The sequence below is a fragment of the Bidens hawaiensis genome, unplaced genomic scaffold (genome assembly GCF_021521415.1).
Source record: "Bidens hawaiensis isolate Kalapana, Puna unplaced genomic scaffold, B.hawaiensis_p1.1 tig00081932_1, whole genome shotgun sequence".
NCBI classification, from domain to species: domain Eukaryota; kingdom Viridiplantae; phylum Streptophyta; class Magnoliopsida; order Asterales; family Asteraceae; genus Bidens; species Bidens hawaiensis.
Window position 1 is genome coordinate 241 of NW_027503857.1, and position 25,432 is coordinate 25,672.

The 25,432-nt window shown below is 35.7% G+C and overlaps 3 protein-coding genes across 3 annotated transcripts; 1 reads left to right on the plus strand and 2 right to left on the minus strand.

The window, feature by feature from the left end:
* Positions 1-966: 966 nt before the first annotated feature.
* Positions 967-2,199, plus strand: LOC143607418 (F-box/kelch-repeat protein At3g23880-like). Its single transcript, XM_077082875.1, has one exon. The coding sequence runs from the start codon at positions 967-969 to the stop codon at positions 2,197-2,199; it is 1,233 nt and encodes a 410-aa protein (XP_076938990.1).
* Positions 2,200-7,560: 5,361 nt separating this feature from the next.
* LOC143607417 (protein LOW PSII ACCUMULATION 1, chloroplastic-like) lies at positions 7,561-13,141 on the minus strand. Its single transcript, XM_077082874.1, has 9 exons — positions 12,869-13,141; positions 11,478-11,581; positions 11,147-11,282; positions 10,311-10,542; positions 9,671-9,828; positions 8,844-9,029; positions 8,336-8,435; positions 8,015-8,133; positions 7,561-7,741 (listed from the first exon to the last, which is right to left on the minus strand). Exons 1-9 carry the CDS (start codon positions 13,139-13,141, stop codon positions 7,667-7,669), a joined length of 1,383 nt encoding a protein of 460 aa, XP_076938989.1. The 3' UTR covers positions 7,561-7,666.
* Positions 13,142-14,329: 1,188 nt separating this feature from the next.
* Positions 14,330-23,609, minus strand: LOC143607416 (bifunctional protein FolD 2-like). The gene is made up of 6 exons (XM_077082872.1): positions 23,538-23,609; positions 22,333-22,482; positions 21,636-21,819; positions 21,305-21,462; positions 15,835-16,047; positions 14,330-14,702 (listed from the first exon to the last, which is right to left on the minus strand). Exons 2-6 carry the CDS (start codon positions 22,444-22,446, stop codon positions 14,472-14,474), a joined length of 900 nt encoding a protein of 299 aa, XP_076938987.1. The 5' UTR covers positions 22,447-22,482; positions 23,538-23,609; the 3' UTR covers positions 14,330-14,471.
* Positions 23,610-25,432: the final 1,823 nt, after the last annotated feature.

Below are 25,432 nucleotides of genomic sequence, written 5' to 3' on the forward strand. Positions count from 1 at the left end.
CACAGGATACCTACTGTCATGGATTGTGATAGAGTTCTAGTCATTGATGCAGGTAATTTCTTATTTATCGGTAACGGGTCTTATTTGTGGGGGTGTTCATTGGCTCGGTTTTTCAGCTTATTCAGTTGATACCAAAACTGAACAGAACCGAAAAACATAATCAAATTTGGTTCGGTTTTCGGTTTCGAGTGAATATTTTTTACTTTTAAAATTATTAATTTTGTTTACCATTGTTTGTTTTTGATTTGGTCTGGCCTAGAGTTGGAATTGTTATTAGGTTGTGCTAAATTAACAAAACTTAAACAATTATTATTTGTTATTTAGTTTGAACCGAATTCATGTTTTGTGAAACTGAAAACCGAATTATTGATTCGGTTTCGGTTTAAAACCTACCAAAAACCAATTTGAAATTTGGTTCAGATTTAATCGGCTTTGGTTTGATTCGGTTTGTTATATATACCCTGGCTTTTATAAATAACTAATGTATTAATTACATAAGTTACATCACTAAAATAATATATAACTTTCAACTAAATAAAACTAGGGGTGTGCGTGGTGCGGTTTTCGGCTAAAACCAAACCGAAAACCAAAACTTCGGTTTTTGGGGTTTTCGAAACCGTTCGGTTTCGGTTTTCTCTTTTGTTTCAGTTTGGTTTCGGTTACCTAAAAAAAAGTTATTATCACGGTAATTGTTTTTTTTCTAAGTCCAAAAAGGGTAAAAAAAATCTTCTAAAATTAAGTTATATTTTATTGTATTCCCTCATAATTTAGCACCACACAAAATGAAATGTAATTTGTGGAAAAGAATATTTCTGACATCCTATACCAAACATACATCCGACCAACAAGGATGTTTTATAACCGACCAAGATTTGTCGGACCAAAAATAGGCCATGAATCATATTACATTACCTCAAATTAAAAGCCCATAGTTACCCTATGCAATCACAATCAAAATAAACAAAAATGTTGCCTTTGGATATCATAGAAGAAATAATCAAAACACATCCTGTCAAATCATTGATTCAATACCGGTCCGTCTCAAAAGCATGGAAGTCTCTAATCGATAGCTCTCGTTTCATTGCTAGTCATTGTCGCCACGTGCAACATCTACGTGCAATGTATTATGTGGGTTCATACGCGGTTATTCCACGACATTTTTCAATAGTTGATGACAGTAGCTCTCCTCAACAAATAGTTCCCGTGACCGCTCCCCTATTGGTTAACGTGTTTAGACACCATTTTGTAATCGGTAGCTCTCATGGCTTGTTGTGTTTGTACGGTATTTATTGTCGGTCCGATGATTTTCCCTTCCCGGGAAAGCGCATGGTTGTTATTTGGAATGTTCCAATTAAAAAAGCGATTGCGGTTATGGAGAATGACGATGAAGATAAGAGATATACGACCGTTATAGGTTTTGGGGTTTGTCGTGAGACCAATGATCCTAAGATTGTCAAGATTAAACATATTTATCCGCAAATCCAAATGGAAAGAGGAGCTTGCGTCCCTTGGGAAGTTGAGGTTTTTGCGTTGAGCACGGGTGCTTGGAGAAGTTCATATAACAACCCCCCACGTAACACGATTGAATTTTCCGATACACTTTATGATGCACAAGTAGTTGTAGATGGGTCTATTTATTGGCTTGCTACTAATACGGTTAAATCTTATCGTGAAAAAAAGACGTCTAATCTTATCATTGCTTTTGATATTACAAGTGAAGAATTTAGAGAAATAAAACACCCAGGGGGTTTAGCACACCATTGTTCTCGGGATTTGTCAATCTGTAAGCTAAGAGAGTCTCTTGTTGTGCTTGAACGTCACGAAGAGGGTAACAATCTAGTTTTCAATGCATGGATGATGGAGAATGGCGTTACAAATTCGTTTACAAAGCTAGTCACTTTTAGTTTTACCGAACCGGATGTAAGAATGAAAGAATTTAAGACAACGGGTGAAGCTATAATTGAATATGTTGAAGATTATCGTACTAGACGACTTGTTCTTTTTGATCCAAGCTCAAAACGCATTGATGAACTAGAGTTGGATGTAGCGAAGTTCCCGTTTCTCGTGCAATCCTACATGGAAACACTACTTCTGCTTGATCAGCCAGATTTAAGTGTTTATAGCGAAGGTAAACGGTGCGTTTTAGAGCATATTGAGCTTAAGGCTTTAGTAGAACACTTGCAAAGCTTAGATCAATAGCTTGGAAACACCTCAGGTACTCTATTTATTCTAAGTTTTAATTTTATTTTAGTACTAAACTTTCTTTTATATAATATTATAATAAAAGAATTCATTACAATAAATATAAATTTAACCTTTGGTCTTTTGCCTTCTTCAATAGTAGTTAACTAGTTATGGTAATAATAATTTCTTAAAAGCATTAAAAGTGTTTGGCCATTTGGGAGATTTTTATATTTATTTTTCTTTATAATTGTTGTTATTTGCAAATTGTAAATTTTTTATTTTTCTGTTGTATTAGATAAAACTTTTAGTACTAAAGTTCAGTTGGTCCAGCGGTAGCCCCCATGACTTTACTTATGTAAAAGTCGTGCTTTGTGCGTTTGAGTTTCACCTGGAGCAATTTGTTTCAGGTTGAGCTTGCGGTTTCTTCTAGTTGTGAGTTTCCTCCGGGGTGGGTGAGCCGGATCACCATATTATGTTCTTTAGACGGAGGGATGATCTATTTACCAGGGTGATCCTTAGTGTCCAGACCTTTGCTGTTTAATAGAAAAAAATGATAAAAAATTTAGATACAACCATATAAAGGATTAAAGGCATAAGTAGAAGTAGATAATATTAATTTATTAATCTACTTCATTGACTTTTGTTGACCTCTATATTAATCCAACACAACTGCACCTACGAGTGTAAACGAGCTTGACTAGGCTTGAGCTCGGCTTATTTTGACTTACGAGAGCTCGAGCTCGGCTCATTCCTAGCTCTTTTTCCAAAGCTCGAGCTCGGCTCTTTTATTAGTTATTAGTTAATTTAAATACATTTTTAATTATATGTTAAGGAAAACCTTAAATGAGCCTAAGCTTGACTCGATCTCATACGCAGTACCTTAAACGAGCCAAAGCTCAGCTCAAGCCCGCCTGTGCAATGTGAAATTAATACATAGAAGCCACAAATAGTTAAAACTTAAATACACAAATGGCTCGTTAAGGCTCGATTAGCCTAAACCTAAACGATATTCCCATAGATGGGATTAATAAAAACCAATACAACTAATAATAATTAGTGATTTTTTTTGGATGCAGGACCAAGATGACAGCAACACGGATTCTAGGAGAAATTTAACATCTTGTTTTCGATTGCTAAAGCCAACGCAAAGGTCGATTATAAAGTGTTATCGTACTATTTTGTGTTTGCAGACCAAGTTTTCATAATATTATGATTGTTTCTAAACTTTGTATGCAGAAGTTGGTGGATTTTATAACAATCTCTTATTATATTTTCATAACTAAAATGGTTGGTTTTGACCCGGACTTATGTATCTGATTGTAGAGTACGGATAGGATATACATTTTAGTACTTAAACCCATACTTGGAACCGGACCCAATTTGTACCTAGTAATACCCGAAACCTAAAACCGATTCCATACTCGGAATCGGGTTTTTTCAATACATGAAACCAGTTTTTTCAAATACCCGATCTATACCCGAAAAATACCCAAAAAAGTGCAACCCCTTAAAAAACCCAAATATACATGAAAAATACCTGAAAATAACAAAAAAAAAAGGTGCAGCCCCTTAAAAACCCAATATATACATGAAAATACCCGAAAAGACTTGAAAATATGGTATTTTCCGATACCCGGAAATAGGGTATTCAAATACCCTGTTTTAAAATACACGTTTCTATACTCGACCCGAACCCAGTTCATAGGGTATGGTTTTTAGAGACAGTACCCGAATCCGACAAAATACCCGATATTCCAATACCCGGGCATTAGAAAAACTTGTTTTGTGCAAATCTACTTATGTGATGTTCCTAGTTCTTCATGGGTATGGGCTTGGACTTATGTTTGGGATCTTATATGGGCTAAAGAAATAGGCCCTAAATGTTAGCCCCAAGATAGAGATTTGAGCAAGTTGGGTTATTAGTGGACACTAACTCAAAAGATTAGCATCTTTACAAAGATGATAAAAAAGAACCAAAACCATCAACTCTCTTCTCTTCTTTATATCTCCAATTGCAATCCGACTTTAGCATCTTTTAATCATCTTTTCTTTTCCTATTTCATTCAATATCTTCATCTTCCTTTATGAAGATAAATAAACATAAAATCCTCATGGTGTATACATAAAAAGTTGTAAAAAGTTTTTTAAATAACATAAAAAGTTACAAAAATTTTAAGTGACATAAAAAGTTACAAAAGTTTTAAGTAATTGTGGGAATCACATATGTAATTGGATCCTTTTCTTTCGATGTAAAATATATGGTGATTACGTTAAACACCTCGTACAAGTGTGTAGGTTTCGTATTTCCAATTGCGTCATGGATAGTTTTCTGGATCGTGTCTTCTCACTTTCGGAAATAAGAATTTCGAGTGCACAATATGAATAATTTTATAAGCCTTTAATCAAGTGGTTGTTTCGTGTTTGATTGGCCAATGGCACAAGGTACCTTCTATATATGTGTGTATTTCGTGTGGGTTAGCTCAAACGGTTTGGTGTTGATTGTTCAATGGTGCAAGGTATCTTCTATATATGCATTTAGTGCTCATGATTTGCTAGAGTTGTTTAAGTTCTTGACGCTTCCAAAAAAAAATGCTAAGGTTTTCCATGCGAATTGTTTGATTAAGATATGGTATATATATTTGGAAGAAGTGAAATGCGTTAGTCCATAAAGTGGTGCCGATACAATACATAGGTTGGTGGAATAAATAAAAGTACTTGGCTTTCTGTGGGTAAAACATAGATCGAAAAAGGTTGGGCCATCATGGAAGGATTAGTGTAGTTTTTGAATGTTGTATGAGTGTTATTGTATTTGTATATGTGGTGATCGTTTAGTTTTTGGTGTTTGTATTTGATGGTTTCTAGCGTCTTGCTAGAGAATATATAATAAAATACTTTTTGTTGGTCGTTAGAAAAAATAATAAGCCTTTAATCAGAAAGCTTATATATTGTTTCATGCCTAAGACCATTCATAATATATTATTATTATTCATATAAATGTCTAAACGTGTGAGGCCAAAACACCATGTAAACCCCCCCCCCCCCCCCCCCCAATTTTCGGTAGAGTTTTAGGGATGAACGTTGTGCACACAACATTAGAGGGTAGAAGATTTGGCCAACCAACTTTTTTTTATTAATATTAAAGATTTAAATAAATAATAACTGAGTAATGATTACTGCAGAGTTTTGGGTAGAATTTTGACTACACAACTTTTTTTTACAAAACTCTAAAAAGTTGACTTGACGTCACGTGAAGCAAAACACTCATATTTACAAAGTTTTGACTATGCATGGTCTAAGTATATATATTATAAAAAAAATAAAAGATTTCTTTTTATATTTAGAAATTAGAGTTTTGATCAAATACAAATTAATTTAGCATGCTAACTATGTGAATCAAGTAGTGTAATTATTATACATATAATATAGTGTAATTGCAATACAATGTAATTACATAATTATATTATTTGTATATATAATTATACTATTTAATTTGCACAATTAACACGTTAATTTAATTCGTACGTTAACGAAAAATATATCTTTTTGAATATTCGAAAAACTAATTGAGTTATCTTTTGCATGCATATATTTAAACTAACGGCGTTAAGTCTTGTCCGAATCAGTTCCCACCACCCCACTTCTTTCTCTATATAAACTTTGATTCCTCACATACAATTCAAGTGCTTCAACTGTACACTACACAGTACACACACAGCACCATTAACAATGGCAGCAACCACTAAACCGGTGATGATCGTTGGAGTCGACGAGAGTGAACAAAGCTTTTACGCACTCGAATGGACACTAGATCACTTCTTGGTACCTTCGGCCCCGAATCCTCCGTTTAACTTAATCATTGTTCACTCCAAACCTACTCCGGCTTCTTCCATGGGCTTCGCTGTTCCCGGTAATTAAACTTATCGTTATGGAGTGTTAACCGTGTCGGGTTGGCAGGTTGAAATGTTCAACCTGAACATGACCCATATTTTCCATATTTTTATTTATATAGAAAACGTAAACTAAAACACGACCTGTTTAACCCGTCTGTCTAAATTTGTCAAATTGGTTGATGGGTTGTGTCGGAACATGAAATGAATCTGACCTGATCCATGACGATGTTCCCCCGGTCTTCGAGATGAACGAACCACGACTCGATCTTCTTCTCCGGTAGCTTGAGATCTGCAATGGCTTTTTGGGGGTGTGGAGATGACTCGTAGGCGCACATGCATGGTGGCGAAGTCTTGATCTTCGGCACTGTGCATGCATGGAAGCGGAGACTTGATCTCCGGTGGCGCGCATGCATGGTAGCAGAATCTTGATCCTCCACATTGCCCTTGCATGGTGGCGGAGTGGTGACTCGTGGGCGCGCATGCATGGCGGTGAAGTCTTCTGCGCAAAAGCAAAGGCCTGGAGTCGTCTTCCGACCCGCATGGTGGGTTTTTGCGAACGCGCATGCATGGCGGAGGAGTCTTCTGCGCCAAAGGCATGGAGTCGTCTTCCAACCCACATGTTGGTTTCCGCGGAAGCGCATGCATGGCTGCGGAGTGAGGATCCGCGGGCGCGCGTGCATGGCGGCGGAAGTCTTGTAATTTTTGGATCTACAAATTGAGAGTTAGATCTGTAATTTTAAACCTAAAATCCAGGTTGTAACCTAGATCTAGATCTGTAAACCAGAACTAGATAGATCTGAAGCTCGGAGTGGAGAGAATTTAAAACCATCACAGATCCGGAGGCTTGATCATCCGAATCAGGTAGTTTCTTTTTTGGATCTACAAATCTTTTTCAGCTTCATTTTTGCACAGATCTGGAAGCATCTTTTAGATCTATGGATCTTTTTGAGCTCTAATAGAACAAATCTTGAAGCATCTTTCTGTAAACTTCCAGATCTGGATTTTTCTTGGGAGAGATCTGAGAACCGAGACGAAAATCGAAAGGTAGCTCGTTGCCGTCCCACTGATAGCGCCAATGTCGGAACATGAAATGAATCTGACCTGATCCATGACGATGTTCCCCCGGTCTTCGAGATGAACGAACCACGACTCGATCTTCTTCTCCGGTAGCTTGAGATCTGCAATGGCTTTTTGGGGGTGTGGAGGTGACTGCTAAGAAATCTCGAGGATCTCTTGTTTACAGACACAAAAATGTATGATGGTGGCTCTTATTGAGAACCTCCTCCTTTAATAAGGAGGTGGAGACCTCCTTATATAGAGAGCCTCATGGCCACCATCATGGTACCCTAATGGGCCTAGCCGTTAGGGTTACCTCCACAAAACCCCCTCAGCCCAATAATATTGTATTAGTCCATATAATAAAATAAGCCAAACATAATAAATTAAGGTCGTAAGCCGGGTTTAGTACCATACCCCTACACACAAGTTTGTGCGTGTCCTAAGAACCGAACAATTTGATTCGTGGCAAAATTATGATAAAAAGTGTTATGAGAATATAATGTGTATGAGAATCAAGCATGTGAATGATTGTGTTATCTTTCTAGTTTGCTTAATAATGCTTCCAATGGTGGTAGTTCTTTCGCAATTTGCTCCCAATCGGGCAAGCCCTGTCGAAAAAAAAAGTTTGAAAAAAAAAATTAAGCGGTTTGACCAAAAAAGTCAAACTAATCGACAATACGACAAGATTAACTTGTTTAGTTGTACCGACAAAATAATTGGGTCATTGTATGTTAAAATATAAAAAAATTTAAACAAACTAATTAGCTTATGTTCAGTGGCGAAGCTTGGACAAAAACGGGCCGGGGGGGGGGGGGGGGATAAATTTACTAAGGTTATAGAAATCATTAAAATATATCAAAGATAGTAATACGAAAACTAACCCTCCCGGATCTTCGAACACGACCATCTAGACGTAGTATGATATATACATCCTCACCATGAGTAACGCCTTCCGATTTTTGTTGCTCCTTAATCCACCTTTTCAGTTTGGTCAAATAAACTAACGTTAAAAACTCGAAAATTGGAACGATTTATATTCTCAGAAATTTCATAGAATCATATTTTCTCTTTTAAAACAGTAAAAAAATTATAATTTTTTACATCAAATAAAGAGAACCCGTTTACGAAATGAGTTTTTTATTTTTTTTATTTATTTTTGTTGCTAAAATGACATTTAAAAACAAGATTATCACACTACTAACCTTTCCACTCCCCGGGAGATACAACCTCAGCCTTGAATCGAATCTCGGACTTTAACTTTGTTTTTGCGGTTATTGACTGAGTCCGTGCCTCAAAATCTTCCTGTGATGATGTTATCAATTTAGGACCCAAAAAAATAAACAAAGCGTAATTAAATACCGTCAATGATTAGAGGTGACATCCCATTAATACGAAAACACGTAAATTTGGGTCGTATTTCCTTGACAACGCGTTAAGTATATTAAACGAAGTAGCTATCAATAAAATGGGCCAAAAGTTGCCAAAAATAATAATAATAATAATAATAATAATAATAATAATAATAATAATAATATTTTTCCAATTTTACAAAAAAAAAAAACAAAAAACTGGACAAAGGTGTCCCAACCCGACCAATTATGACCCGGACAAAAAAAACCCGTTTTGACCCAAACCCATCTCGACCCGTGACACGTATGCCACCTCTAATCAAGTTGTAAACTTACATCCCCAAGTAAATTACAGTATTACCCCTACAGAAGGAAGAGATGCAGCTGCTTTTTTTGGACCACCGAAACCTCTTTTCTCAATGAGCGTATCTTTTTCGCCCCATATTACGGGAACCAATATTACACCTCGGTCTAAGAGGTCTGCTCTAAACCTCTCTGCCTTTTGTATGGCCAACGAAACCGTCTCTTTTTTTCCGGCCAATATAACCTTCACAACAAAAATGTATTTGTATCAAGACTTTATTCTGACTGTAAATTTGTAACCATCTGATCATATGCTTTGAGCGTGCACGAAACCGAATTAACTGAACCGTAACTGGTATACTAACTGAACTAAAATAACCAATAACCAAACTAATAAAAAACCGAGGTTTGGTTTAATGTTTTTTTATAAAACCAATTTTTTTGGTTCGGTTTAGATCCAAATGTTTAATAAGCTGTTAATCATTAACAGAAAAAATCAAGACCAAAGTTTAAAGCCAAATTCATTATTTTGGGCCTTTTTTTTCGGCCTAATTTTTTCAAGCCCATATGATAAAACCGAAAAACCAAAATCAAACCTAACCCGTTGTAAAACAAAAAATCGAAAAAAAAAGAAACCAAACGGGTTTTAAAAGCCCAAAAACCAGATTTTCGGTTTTTGGTTCGGTTTGAGCCCAAAACCGACCAATGCACACCCTATTTATGGGGATTTGGACGTGCGGTTTGAAAGTGGTTATGTGATTATGAATAATCATAAACTTTTAAGGGATAAATATGTGAAACTTTGAACTTTTTAATGGATATTTTTCTTGAAACCGTAATACGAATTTAATATGATATCAGCGGTGATATGATATGAATACTAACAGGTCTTGCGGTCTCTCTTAATTGCACAAGTTCAACCACCCGATTAGTTGATAGGCGTAGCGGCAATCTTGATAATGTTTCATTTCTAGAAATTTGAGCAAGTTGTTCTTCCTCTTTCTTGTTATCCCAAATATATAATGCCACAAAAGCTACAATGCCTGCAAACAATACAATAATATTAAAACACTTAGAAGGGTATATATGAAATTTTCCCGTTTTCGTAATCATCATTAACACACTAATAATACACTCCCCCAATCTCAAGTCTCAACATAATTTTCCGCAAACATAATTTAGACCCTACCATAGCTTTGCTATTGGTGGGATATACTGAGTACGATGATGATGATGAAGAATAAACACAGTTTTATCAAAGTACATTCTATGCCGATTTTAATCAACAAAATGACAATTTTACCCTTATTACATTTGATGGAAATTAACTTAGAAAACTTGCTAGATGGACCATTAGTTTGTGACAAACGAAAATAATATGCGGGACACTAATTTATGGACCGAGAGATTATATAAATGAGGAAAAATTGTTCGGGTCAACCCAACCTGACCCATTCTAAAAAAGACCTGTTTCAACCTGTCACCCAACCGGCCCGACCCGTTTTTAACTCGTACAAAGTTTTACCTCCAACATTAATGGCAAGATTTTGAGTAGTTGCCAAGATATCGGGTGCCCCGTCACCGCCTTTTATAGCAAGAAACAATCTAGGTATAGTGAAAAACAAAGATATTCCAGCAGCTGCTGTAAACGCCACGTAAAAGAACTTTCGGACCCCACGAAACGGTGCTTGAACTTCACTTATTAACTTAAGATCTCTTCTGAAACCATAGCCTACATCTTCCCCACCTAACCTTGCCTGTAAAATAGTTTAATAAAAAATTATAATCTGCATACTTAATAAATCATAAAAAGTTAACATGACCAATTACGGTTTCATGCGAAAAGAGTTAATTACACAGATGGTCCTTGTGGTCTGGCCGTTTGGGCAAAGTAACAGGTTTCGATATTAACTTTGAAAAGTTGCATGTTTGGGGTTCATGGTTTTCATTTTGTATCAAGTTTGGATATTGACACCAACGTTGTTAACTTTTCTGTTAAGTCTAGATAAAATGACCAAAATATCCTCGAACATTAAAAAACAAAAAACATGAAAATTTAACTACCCGGCCCATACTTGGGATAATTAGATTTTTATTTTTTTTTAATGTTCAAGGGTATTTTGGATATTTCATCTAGACTTAACGGAATAATGTTCAAGGGTATTTCTGATATTTCATCTAGACTTAACGGAAAAGTTAACAGAAGTTTATGTTAACGCCCAAACTTGTTACAAATTAAAACCAGGAAACCCAAACATGCAACTTTTCAAAGCTAGTACCGAGACCTTTTTTTTGCCCAATTTTAAAACTCATATCCAAACACTCCTTAAGAATTGTTATAGGTAAAGAAAGATGAAAAACCTCTTCTTGTAGCTCTTTAAATTCAGGTAATACTCTGAAGGAGGCCAAATCGGGGTCGTTTAAAATCGTCCCGAATTTTAAATTATATTCTTTAAGAGCGGTTCGAAGACAGTCAGCAGCTTTCTTGCCCTCCCCTCTTCCTCCAAATAAATAAAAAAATAAAATTTAATCAGATTATTCATACAAAAAAAAATGCATATATAAGTAATAAACCGATTCGATTTTTATTTATTTATTTAGGGTCAAAATAATCAGAAATGAAGAAGTTGGTTATTAAAAACTCATTATTGAGACAAATGTTAAAATCAGCTGATTATCTGATTATGATTACCTATAAGCATGACAACATGCTTTGTTATAAAGAGCAGCTTGCGCCTCGACAGGATTCGGATTCAAGGTGAGCGCAGTTTCGAACTGCACGAGCGCATCTTTGACCTGAAATTTTTTATATATATCATGAACATGCGCCATATTGCTCATTTTTTCAAAAATAAAATAAAATAAAAGGTGTCTAAATAATAATAATGAAAATGTTAAGATATCATTTCTATAGATATATTTCTATTTCTATCACACCAAAATGATTTAAAACTAGAATAATATCATCATCTAGGGGTGCAAACGAGCCGAGCATTGTCGATCCCGAATTCCCGAGCCTCAAATGAAGCTTGTTTAGTTAATGAGCCTGAGCTCAAGCCTTCTGTAGGAAGATCGCTTTGGCACATCGAGCCTTAACGAGGCTTGTGTTTATCTACTTTTTAACTCTTTTTGACTTCTATGTATCAATTTCACACTGCTAAGCCGAGCTTAGGCTTGTTTGTTTTTTCTTAACATATATAAAAATAATTAAAACTGTAAATTAATTACTATTATAAAACGAGTCGAGCCCAAGCCTGAAAAATCAACTAACGAGCTGAGCTCAAGCTTTAGAAAAAGAGCTCGAAATGATCCGAGCTCGAGCCTGGTCAACCAATCCAATTCTTCTTGTTATTAAAGAAATTGACATTCAGAAGCCATTCCCAACTATCAACACAAAAATTGTATTAATAGTAGAGGTGTAAACAAGCCGAGCCGAGGCCGACTTGTCTTGGCTCGAGGTCAACTCATGAGTAGTTTTTCATGCTCGAGCTAGGTTCATACTCAACTCATTTATTATTTTATAATTATTTTACTTATATTTATACTTACGTTTTGTATATACCTTATTTGTATAATTTTTCATTTAACACAATACATATCATCTACTTATTTTTTCATAATCATATACAATTATATATAATAACAATTATCATTAAACTATATGGGGAAAATTAATTGTGAGAATCAAGTTGAGTAATTATATATACAAGTAGATTAATTATGTAATTACATAATTACTCTATGAAAACTGTACTTGATTTTCACAATTAGCACGTTAATTTCATTTGTATTTGATCCAAACCCTAAACTTATATATTTAATATATCAAATAAAAGTTATATAAATAACTGGCTCATTTAGGCTCACAAGCTGGCTCTACTTGGGCTTGGCTCGTTTATTTAAAAGGCTTATTTTTAAGCTCGAGTTTGTTTAAGCTCAACTCAATTATTAAAGCTTTTAATGAGCCGATCTCGAGTAGCTAAGGAGATGAATACAATTTACACATAGCATGGGGGGTTCAATTTTATAAATATGAAACTAAAATAGAAGATGAATATGAATATTAATAATATTAGTACCCACCCGTCCTTTAGAGAAGAGATTGAGGCCCAATTTAACGCAAGATTCTGCTGTCTCGGTGCCAACTTCCGGTGACGGTGACGTGGAAGACGATGAGCAGTAAATTGGTGATGAAAAGATTAGTTTTTTGGTGGAATTGAAAGTGGGTTTTCGGTGGAATAATAATAATAATAATAATAATAGTGAAGATGATGGGTGGTTTGTGGTGGTGAAGACGTAGCAGTGACGGTGGTGGTGGTGGTGGTGGTACCGTAGAACAGGATTTATGACATTCATTGAGGTGGTTGTTTCATGGAACACAACCGTTAGCTTATCTATCCACTTGTGTCTTTGGATAAAACACTAACTACTTGTTTTGCGCCTACATTTCGTTATTCTTAACGAAAATGAGTTAACTTTGACTTCAGCTAAAAAGTCTAATAAAGTTATAAATGTTTTTAATTTTAAAACTAACTCCAATACTTGAGTGGGGTTTAATTAGACGACATGTCAATCATCGATACTAATTTTAATGTTCTATACATTACTCATTCAAGAACAGTAAGGAGGAAACCCTTTTACGGCCTCTTTTTTATGGGTTTATTTTAATTATTTTTGATTATTATTATTATTATTATGATTATTAGTATAATATTTTCAATGAATTATTCTATATCGAAGTAACTTAGCAATAAAAAAATTAGTAATAATAATAATAATAATAATAATAATAATAAATTAATTAAAATTAGAATGTTAATAGTTTTGTATATGATAATTGATATATTAAAGAAAGACTACTGAGTAAAAAAAATGGCAATCGTTAATTTGGTGGGGTGCTTATGAAAGTTTTTTAAGGGTTTTTTTCCAGTCTTAAAAAGAGGAATTTTATCGGTATCTCTTTCAAGATCACGAGTAATGGTTGCTAAAAAAAGTGGAAAAAATGATTTGGAAGACTAATATGCAAGTTATAATTGTTAACAACCCAACACTAATTTATATGAAAAATTATAGAGAGATTACAATCAATAAAAATAGTTGATAAACGGTACATTTAGCAACACCAATATCTCTTCAAAGCAACGTAAAAAAGGAAACCATACTAACTTACTGGTAGTAAGTGTATTAACTTCATTAAAAATAAATTGGTTCAACCTTATAAGAAAAAAAAATCATTTTCACACAATAAAATTTTAATGCCGTTCAAAATAATAAATTTTTTGTAACATTAATAAAAAATTTTTGTGTATCATTAGTTCATTAAATATTATAGAAATATTTGTTACTTAAGCTTACCAATCTAATACTTTGATCAACAAAAATAAAATTTTAACTACATATGTGTTAATCCAGTAAAGTTTTGTATAGTTTTCCAACAATCAACTATTCTATTACTTCATGAAACGGGAAATTAACAACGCGGATCTGGACCTGACCCGGTGAATACAAAGGACCAACTCGAATACGACCCGCTAATGTAATATTCATAAAACTCATTATTGAAAAAACAGAACATAAACAATATTCATAATACAATAAAAAATCCAAAACCAAACAACCTCAAAAAAGTTACATTTGTTGATACTCAAAACATTGGTAACAGAAAATTAATATTAATATTAATAATTTACTGACCAATCACACGTTTAGCACCATCCAAAGTGTTTTTTAACAGCATTGCAACTGTCATGGGTCCCACACCCCCTGGTACAGGTGTAACACATCCAGCCACTTTACATGCTTCATTAAAGTCCACGTCACCCACCAGCCTGTAACCTGATTTTCTTGTACAGTCATCAACTGCATTTGTTCCCACATCTATAACTGCTGCACCAGGTTTAATCCAACTACCTTTTATCTGTTAAAAAAAATAAAATTCACCAAAATACAAAAGAAAAATATGTTATTATAGCAAAAAAGTAGATATGACCCGGGTTGCAAAAGTCGCTAGGCTAGGATAGGGGTGCAAACGAGCTCGGCTTGTTTCGAGCTGTATTTTCAAAGCTCGAGCTCGGCTCGTGAGTAGATTTTCAAGCTCGAGCTCGGCTTATTTACTATTTATTAATTAGTTTTTATGTTTTTATAATTATTTTATATATTTTTCCAATTATAATTTTATGTATAAAATAATATATGTTATTTAGTTATTTTTTATAATATTTTATATATTAATTAATATTTATTACATATATATATATATATATATATTAAAAAAGTTGTATAAATGACAGGCCCGTTTAGGCTCGCGAACCGGCTCGAGCTCGATAAGTGAAGCTCGGGCTCGATTAAGCTCAGCTCGATCAAGCTTTTTCACGATCCGATCTTGAGTAGCTCGCGAGTGGCTCGGCTCGTTTGTACCCCTAGGCTAGGCTGACAACTGGGGAGTTGGGTGAGCTCGGAGTACTCGGACATGGTAAATATAAAAAAAATAAAATTTTGGATATTATATATATGCCAAATATCATAAGCTTAATCGAGCCCGAGCTTCATTTATCGAGCTCGAGCCGGCTCGCGTGCCTAAACGAGCCTGTCATTTATACAATTTTTTATAATATATATTTAATAATTATTACTTAATATATATGTATCATGTTATAAAAAATAAATAAAAATAACTAAATAATATATATTATTATTTTATACAGAAAATTATAATAGAAAAAATATATAAAAAAATTATATTATTTAAAAAATAACTTATAAATGGGAAAAAGAGACGAGCCCGAGCTCTTTGTAAGTTAAACGAGCCGAGCTCGAGCCTGGTCGAGCTCGGGCTCAGCTAGTTTGCACCCCTAACTGCAAAGATAATCCAGCCTTTTTTTAAAACGCGGTTTAGAAAGTTTTATGTATTTGAGTACACTTCGAAATTTTGGATGACTTTGACCCGTTTCATTTTTAGTAAAATCCTTTAGCTAGCCCATCTGGCCCGTTAAAGATGGATCACAGCCCAAATCATCCCATTAACACGTAAACGGGCCAAAACCGCTTACCATCATAGCTTGTCCTGCTGCAGCAATGACAATATCAGCCTCACAAATAATACTTTGTGGGTCCGGTGTACGTGAGTGAACTACAGTAACTGTAGCATCTTCTTTCAGTAGCAGCAACGAAACCGGTAACCCAACAATGTTGCTTCTACCAACCACCACCGCTCGTTTTCCCTTAATGGTAATGCCGGTGCGTTTCAAAAGTTCAATACAACCCTGTTGAAAGAATTACAAAGTATAATTTTTTATATTCGTTCAATACGTCTTATCCTTAACGGGTCATGTAAAAGAAGCTAAAATCAAAGGGTTGACCGGGTCAAAAGGCGCTCAAATTGCTCTTTAAATCATTTTACTCATGAAGCTAGATTATTACAAAGAAGACAAATCTTGTAACCAATTTTGACAGTTAACGTCGTTCTGCGAAAATTAAAACTTCTTGACAAAACAGTGGTCAAATCAACCCATTCCGATCCACACCAATATTTTCCATTGCAACCCGGTCAATTTATCAAAGTGGGGAACTGGGGAACTCTTTGTTAAATGTATTGCTAGTAGTTTATGTTAGGGTTTTAGCCCATGTAGTTTGATAAAGCCCATGGGCCCTTTATGGATTGTAGTTAGGGTTTTACTTGTGTATATATGGGTGGTTCCCCCTTTGTATTAGACACACCTTCAAGTAATAAACATTACTTTCACTACAACCATCTTCTTTACATGGTATCAGAGCCAAGGCTCTAGGTACAAAACCTGAATCCCGGTTCCCGTCCCGACTTCTGTTCCAAGACCTGTTCAAGTTCAGATCTGTTTGAAGTTCCAAGTCACTGTTTGAGCTGTTGTTTGAAACAATTCTTTTTTCGGCAGACTTTCATAACTCACCGCCGCCACCATCGTACTCACCACCCTCCGATTTGCCTTCCCTGAAAAACCGACGTCCAACCGCCTCCCCACGCGCTCCCACGCGCCACCTCGCCGTCGTCACTACCACCCACGCGCCGCCGCGTGACGGCGCGTGACCCACTCTCCGGTCACCGTATTTTTTCCAGATTTATTATCTTTCCCGTCCGAAGCTCCCTGTGTTGTTAGTTTTCTGATACGACAACCTTTTTCCATCTGTCTCGGTTATTGTGTTCGAGTTTGTTCAAGCACCTAAGCCACCAGATCTGAAACAAACCCCAGCACCGGTTTCCGGATTTGTTTCAAACCCGTCCAGCTAGCCACTGTCGGAGTACTGTCACTGTTCACGCCGGATTTACTGTTCACGACGAGTTACTGTTCGCTACCGGAAGAGTTACTGTTTGCTGCCGGAAATACTGTTCGCTGCCGGAAAAGTTACTGTCGCTGCCGGAAATACTGTTCGCTGCCGGAATCTACCATGGGAAACGGAAAACACACGTATACATTTACTAAGGAGGAGTATGATCTGATTCTAACGGTTTCTTGCCTCCCAGTTGAATCCTCCTCAAACCAACTCAGCACATCCGGGTAAGTTTTCTAGCCTCGACGCATCGTGGGTAATCGATTCTGGAGCCACACATCACATGACTGGGAATCGGGGTATTTTTTCTAGTCTTCAAAACGTTTCCCATGCACCGGTACGTCTTGCCGATGGATCTTCATGTCCCGTTCTCGGCATAGGATCCATTAGCAACTCGGAAAACCTAAAACTGTTTTCTATTCTATTTGTTCCTAAATTTCCTACCAGTCTTTGTTCAGTGAGTCAGATTACCAAACAAAACAACTGTTCTGTGACCTTTTACCCAACTCACTGCGTTTTTCATGAACTAGGAACAAACCGGGTAATTGGTACTGGTTTTGAATCAGGAGGTCTATATCGTATATCCCCGTTTTCGCATCCTGTAGCAAACTTATGTGATTCCGCTGTCAGGGAGGCTCACTGTCGGTTAGGTCATCCCTCTACAGCGGTTCTAAGGCAAATGCAACCAGATTTACCACTTTCGTCTTTTAATTTTCATTGTAAGTCGTGTCAACATAGTAAACATACCAGGCGTCCCTATCCCCCTAGGGTGCCTAATTGAGTCAGTTCTTGCTTTGAACAGTTGCATTCTGACGTATGGGGTCCTTGCCCTATCAAATCTACGTTGGGTTTTGAATATTTTATTACCCGCACTACTTGGGTTTATTTGATGAAATCTCGTAGTGAGGTATTTTCCATATTTCAAGAATTTAATGCTTATGTTCAAAACCAATTTAACACCACCATTAAAACTTTACGATCTGATAATGCTAAAGAATACTTTTCCACCGACTTTTCTTCATACTTAAAAACCAACGGCATTATTCATGAATCATCGTGTGCGTATACATCTCAAAAAAATGGGGTGTCCGAACACAAAATCGTCACATATTGGATGTTGCTCGCACAATCATGATCCAATCACGTGTTCCTCATCGTTTTTGGGGAGATGCCGTTCTCACTGCCACATATCTGATTAACCGCATGCCCACACCCGTTCTTCATGGTAAAACACCGTTTTCTGTACTATTTCCCAACGATGATCCATTTCCTCTCGCACCTAAAGTATTTGGTTGCATCGCCTATGTTCATGACCATCGTCCGAAAACCATCAAACTTGATCCCCGAGCCATTCGTTGTGTCTTCCTTGGTTACTCACGGGTTCAAAAAGGGTATCGGTGCTATAGCCCATCACTTCACCGATACTTTACTAGTGCTGAGTCACCTTTCATGAGTATCCTTACTTTCCCGAGTGTTCCACTCCTGTTTCTGACCCGTTTCCTGACCTCGATATACCCACATCTCCCTTCATCCCCATCATTCCTGTGTTGATTCCCTCTACAGATCCTATATCCGCTGATTCTGACCCACCGACTGAACCTCCGCCATTACTTTTCACATATGCTAGGCGAGGTAAGGCTCAAATATCAGACACACTTGATTCACATCCAAACCGCAACCCCGAGATCTCCTCAGATCTTCCGTCTGCATTCGAACAATCTACACCTCTCACTGATACATCCTTACCCGATCCGATACCAGACACTACCCCAGACACTACCCCACACTACCCCTGATACAACCGTTTATGATCCTCCTGGTGCACCACTACCCGATATACCTATTTCTTTTTGCAAAGAACCCCGAAAATGCACTCGTTACCCGATTCAAGACTATGTTGCCCACACCCACCTATCTTCTGAATCTCATGCGTACACCACTACCCTTGATTCCTACCCGATTCCCAAAAATGTGACGAGCGCTCTCGCTCACCCAGGATGGCGACAGGCTATGGAAGATGAAATTAGGGCTCTAAAGTCCAATCATACATGGGATCTTGAAATACTTCCTAAAGGGAAGCGTATTGTTGGTTGTCGTTGGGTGTTTACAATTAAACTACACCCGGACGGCTCCTTACACCGCTTAAAGGCTCGGTTGGTCGCAAAAGGGTATTCTCAGGCATATGGCATTGATTATGATGAGACCTTCTCGCCGGTTGCTAAGATGCCATATGTCCGTATTTGTATCGCTCTTGCTGCCATTAATCATTGGCCGCTCCACCAGCTTGATGTCAAGAACGCCTTTCTTAATGGTGTTCTTGAGGAGGAGGTATATATGGAGCAGCCACCAGGGTTCGTTGTTGAGGAGGAGGCCTCGAAAGTTTGCAGACTGCGTCGTTCTCTATATGGTCTTAAACAGTCTCCCAGAGCATGGTTTGGTCGATTCTCTAGTGTTATGGGACAGTTTGGGATGACTCGGAGTGCCTACGATCACTCTGTCTTCTTTAGACACCAGAAAGGAAAGAGGATTATCGTAGTTGTTTATGTGGATGACATTATAATCACAGGTGATGACGAGGTCGGGATCACCGAACTCAAGCAGTTTCTTCAGTCTCAGTTTCAGGTCAGCGACTTAGGTCGATTGAGGTATTTCCTTGGCATAGAAGTATCTCGCTCTCCACAAGGAATACTTCTCTCCTAACAAAAGTATGTCCTTGATATGTTGACCGAATGTGGCTTACTAGGTTGTAAACCTGTTGATACCCTAATGCTTCCTACAAAGAAACTCCTCCCAAAGGAAGGAGATCCAATGAAAGATCCTGAGCGATACAGACGATTGGTTGGTAAACTTAATTATTTAACCGTCACACGACCGGGTATCTCCTTTACTGTCAGTGTTCTGAGCCAATTTATGGCTGCACCATACACTGGTCACTGGGATGCTGCCCTTCGTGTCTTAAGATATCTTAAGACCTCACCTGGTTTGGGTATATTATACTCTGATCAGGGTTATTGTCGTGTGGGTGCCTTCACGGAAGAAGGAGATGGTCGGATATCAGGGTTCTCAGATGCAGATTGGGCAGGTTGTCCGATTTCTCGACGATCTACCACCGGATATTGTGTATTTGTTGGAGGAAATATTGTATCATGGAAGAGTAAGAAGCAACACACGGTTTCCCGGTCGAGTGCCGAATCGGAGTATAGAGCCATGACAGATGTAACATCAGAGATGACATGGGTACGTCGTCTTCTCATAGAACTCGGGGTTGTTTCTAATGACTTGATGAGGTTATACTGTGATAATCAATCAGCCATTCACATAGCCAAGAATCAAGTATTTCATGAAAGGACAAAACATATTGAGGTCGACTGCCACCTTATCAGAGATCGAGTAGTAGGCACACAAACTGATCCTCCATCTATTCAACCGGTTCATGTGAAGACAAACTTTCAGCTTGCAGACATTCTAACTAAACCGCTCCGGAAAGCTCATATAGATTTCATTTGTAACAAGTTGGGCATGATTAACATCTATGCTCCAACTTGAGGAGGAGTGTTAAATGTATTGCTAGTAGTTTATGTTAGGGTTTTAGCCCATGTAGTTTGCTAAAGCCCATGGGCCCTTTATGGATTGTAGTTAGAGTTTTACTTGTGCATATATAGGTGGTTCCCCCTTTGTATTAGACACACCTTCAAGTAATAAACATTACTTTCACTACAACCATCTTCTTTACACTCTTCATTTTACATGTAAAAAAATAATATAAATCTCGATTTCACATGTAAAAAATTAATTTTTACATAAAACTTTTTTGGACTTTTTGTTTATAACCACATGTAGAAGACATTCCAATAAAAAAAGTAATTTTGTAAAAAAAAATTACCGTTTTTTAATTGAAAATTAAAAAAAAATATTGGAAACGACTTCTACATTTGTTTATATGTAAAATGGTCAAAAAAAGATTATGTAAAAATGAGTTCTTTACATGAAAAATGAAATTTTTTTAGTATTTTTTTACATGTAAAATGAAGGGTTCCCCAGTACCCCCATTTTTTTTGAGTTCCCTCTTGAACCTGTTGCTATATATATATAATGAACGGTTATGCTAAAAAGTGTAAAAAGGAAATTATAATCGTGCGTTTAAGAATTTATAATGGTAAGTCACACACACAAATATACACAAACATATATGTATGTATAATTGTATATATGTATTACCTTTGGGGTGCAGGGAAGAAAGAGCGGATCTCGGCCTTTCATAGCAAGTTTTCCAATATTGAGAGGATGAAAGCCATCAACATCCTTTTCAAGGCTGATTTCAGTTAATACTTTCTCTTCATTTATGTGTTTCGGCAAAGGCAGTTGAACCAATATGCCTGCATACATCATACATATTAATCAAAATCATTTTAAAATGTTTTTATAATAATAACTACTACAACAACAACAACAAGAATAATAATAATAATAATAATAATAATAATAATAAAAATAATAATAATTATAATTATAATTATAATTATAATTATAATAATAATAATGCACTAACCATGTACACTTGGATCTGCATTTAACTCATGAACTTTTGCTATCAACTCGGCTTCGGGTACGTCTTCCGGAAGATCAATGTCAATTGACTTAATTCCAACCTCGGCACACGCTTTCCTCTTCATACCAACGTAACTTTGAGAATCTTTTCTAGTTCCGACGATTACTACAGCAAGTCCAGGCGCCTGAAACAAATATACAAAATATCGATTTTTTATATTTTTTTACTTTTTGGCTAAAACCAAACCGAAAACCAAAACTTTGGTTTTTGGAGTTTTTGAAACCGTTCGGTTACGTTTTTTCGGTTTTGGTTTTTTCGGTTTTTACCCTTTGAGCTTGAAAATTTTAGGCCGAAAAAAAAGCTGGCAAAAAATAATGAATTTAGGTATAAATAATTTTGTTAATTGTAAAATAATAGACTATTATACATTTGATCAAAAATATTGAAGTTACATATTTATTAAATTCTTATAACTGACTTAATATAAAATATAAAAAAAACAAAAATTTAGCAATTCGGTTCGGTTTTTTCGGTTTTTTTTTCATGCAAAACCAAGACCGAACCGTTAGTTCGGTTTTTACAAAAAACATAAAACCAAACCGTCGGTTTTTGTTTCGGTTCGGTTTTTTTCCGTTGTATTTTTCGGTTTTTTTCGGTTTCTTGGTCACCCCTACAACACGGAGTTATGGTAAAATACCTTGCCATATTTCTCAACCAAGACACTGACTTCAGAGGCGATTTCAGAACGGATTGTTTGAGCGATTAGTTTTCCATCAATGATGTGTGCTTTATGGTCTGCAGGCAGTGCCATGTGGATAATAACCAGGTTATCAAGATTTAATCAAACCTGTAATAAACAAAATATATTAGTTAAAAATAGGATCAATATTCCAAACCAAGAAAACTTTTATTACATTCAGTGGTAGCAATTAGCATATGTAGACATATTCAAGGCAAGCTCGGCTCGTTTGCTGGCTCATTAACTCGTTTGAATTAAAGCCCAAAGGCCCAAATTATAATACACACACACACACTTAACACCTTTTAAATTTATAACCAAAACTATAATATATATAATATATAATATATAAAAATTATAAATTTTGTAGCTTATTGATTATGCATTATCTGTATGTTAAAAAGATTGTATTTTTTTTTCTCTTTATATATATATATGTGTGTGTGTGTGTGTGAAAATATAAAATTAATTAACTTTAGAAATAAACGAGCTGGCTTGAGCGTTTTATAAGCCGAGCACGAGCTTAACCTTTCAGCTCTCAAGATAAACGAGCAGAGCCGAGCACGAGCTTAACATTTCAGCTCTCAAGATAAACGAGCAGAGCCGACCACGAGCTTAACATTTCAGCTCTCAAGATAAACGAGCAGAGCCGACCACAAGCTTAACATTTCATCTCTCAAGATAAATGAGCTGGCCCGACCCCACCACAAGCTTAACATTTCAGGCTTAATTACAGTCTTAAGAATACTTGTTTGGAAATAAGCAATACGAATCTACTTATCAAAACCACTTATTTAACCTGAAAAAAAGCATATAAATTAAACATAAGCAGATTGGGATTGCTTATTTAAAATGCTTTCTTCATCCAAACACTCAAAAGCTGATTTAATAAGCAATACCAAACACACCCTTAAAACATCATATTTGTTACAGATGCAACAACCAATCACAGAAACATCAACAAAAGATTGGATCAACTAAATCAATTTAAGATTTTAATCATATCCAGATCAAGAATAAAATAACAATTATGATTATAAAACACACATCTCGATTGCAAATTATAAAATCATCTTGTAATGAAATCGAATTAGATTATATAAAATTCATAAACAAATTAAAACTGAAATTAGTAAACTGATACATGAGTATAAGAAGCTTACTGAGTAGTAGTAGCAGTAGCAGTCAAACAGCAGGAATCAAAAGCAGATGATATTATAACTAATAATAATAATTAATAATATTTGGGTTATTGTTTTATATATTATTATTGTTATTGTTATTGTTAATAACAATGAGATATAAAGGAGAAGTGGGTGAATGAAGATGATGATCGAAGATTTAAGTGCAAGATTTTTTTTGTCGTCTATCTGCACAGCCGCCGACGGGGCGGTTTAGATAATTCGGGTTGACGGGCGGGTTGCGGGGTCTTTTTATATTGAAATTTCTGACGTGACGCATATAATTTGTAGGTTTGAGTTTATTTTGAACTAGGACTGTAAACGAGCCGAGTTGAGTTGAGTTGAGTCAGAGTGTGCTCGAGCTCGAGCTCGAACTTAATCGAGCTCGAGATCGAACTTAATTGAGCTGGCTCGTTTTATTTATCGAGCTGAAAAATCGAGCTCGAGCTCGAGCTCGTCGAGCCTGGCTGCTTTAATTTTTTAAATATTTTTATTTTTTATTTTATATTTTACAAATTTTGATGTATAAAATACAAAAAATATAATTTTAATATACATATTATATAAAATTTATAAACTAGAGAATTTATAAATTTATATGTTTTTTTCGTTATTCTTTTAAAAGGTTTTAGGTATCAAGTACATAATATATGTATATATTTTATTTATTTATTTCTTGGTATTATATTATTATATATAAATATTAAAATTTAGGGTTTAATCTAAATGAGCCAACGAGCCGAGCTAACGAGTCGAGCCGAGCTGACCCTGGCTCGAGCTCGGCTCGTTTAGAAATCGAGCCGAGTCGAGTCGAGCTCATTTAGAATCGAGCTTTTTCGAGCCGAGCTTTTTTCGAGCGAGTTTCGAGCGAGCCGCGAGCCACGGGCTTTTTGAACAGCCCTAGTTTGAACGGGTTTATGTCAGTTTCGGGTTGAACATGTGAAGGGGTGAAGCTAAATGCTCTCGTGTGTTTGAGTTTACTCTAAAGAAATTACGGCAATTTCATGTTGAGCATGTGAACACATTTAGTTAAATGGTCATTTTTTGATCAATTTGACGGTTTTATATCAAAGTTTAAAATATAAACATACATGATCATTACATCATAGAGTAATTACGTAATTACTCTATGATGTAAATACATAATTACTCTACTTGTATGTATAATACTTTATTTGATTATTACAATTAGCACGTTAATTTCATTTGTATTTGATCCAAACCCTACATATTATATTATAGTATAAATTATTAATCTATATACCTGTTACTTTTTATCTAATAAATCTATAACTTTAAAAGCATTATTAAAAAGTGTAAGGTTTGGATTTTATAAGTAGTGCTTCTGTCGGTGAAAACTCGTGATGTGTTTGGGTTCATGTGTTAATGTAATTCCCGGGTTAACTTTGTATATGGATTAATGTCAATTTTCAAGTTTGTGTTAGGTTCGAGCTACTAACTCACAAATATGACTCATTTAATATCCCTATATCTATTATATTAGTGGAGGTTGATTGGTTTTCTAATTGTTTTTTTATAGTTGATGCTAAGTATAACATTGATGACTCAATATAAATAGTTGGTCTAAGGACATTAAAAAAACCAACTCATGTTAACATGGCATCTAAAATTTGTGACATCTAGATAAAAATATGACAACCTTGTAAAATATATGTTAAAATTTTCACAACTTCCAATTTTAAATTAGATACTATATTTTTAATTGAAAACCATATTAACAGTGATTTATCACTTAATTCAGTTTGGAGTACAACATGCTTGGAATCATAGCAATTTCAAGCCAAGTCTTCTTCATTACTAAGCTTTTGTTGAATCCTTTCGCGCTTAGAGTTTCCACCGTCACCTTAAGAGGGTCG

Coding starts and splice junctions, on each gene's coding strand:
- LOC143607418 (XM_077082875.1), top strand. CDS start 967: ATGTTGCCTTTGGATATCATAGAAGAAATAATCAAAACACATCCTGTC.
- LOC143607417 (XM_077082874.1), bottom strand. CDS start 13,141: ATGAATGTCATAAATCCTGTTCTACGGTACCACCACCACCACCACCAC. Junction 11,283..11,477: donor GCATGTTGTCATGCTTATAG/GTAATCATAATC, acceptor ATTTGGAGGAAG/AGGGGAGGGCAAGAAAGCTG. Junction 10,543..11,146: donor TTAAAGAGCTACAAGAAGAG/GTTTTTCATCTT, acceptor ACTATTTTACAG/GCAAGGTTAGGTGGGGAAGA.
- LOC143607416 (XM_077082872.1), bottom strand. CDS start 22,446: ATGGCACTGCCTGCAGACCATAAAGCACACATCATTGATGGAAAACTA. Junction 16,048..21,304: donor TTCTTCCCTGCACCCCAAAG/GTAATACATATA, acceptor TTCTTTCAACAG/GGTTGTATTGAACTTTTGAA. Junction 14,703..15,834: donor CAGCAGGACAAGCTATGATG/GTAAGCGGTTTT, acceptor TTTTTTTAACAG/ATAAAAGGTAGTTGGATTAA.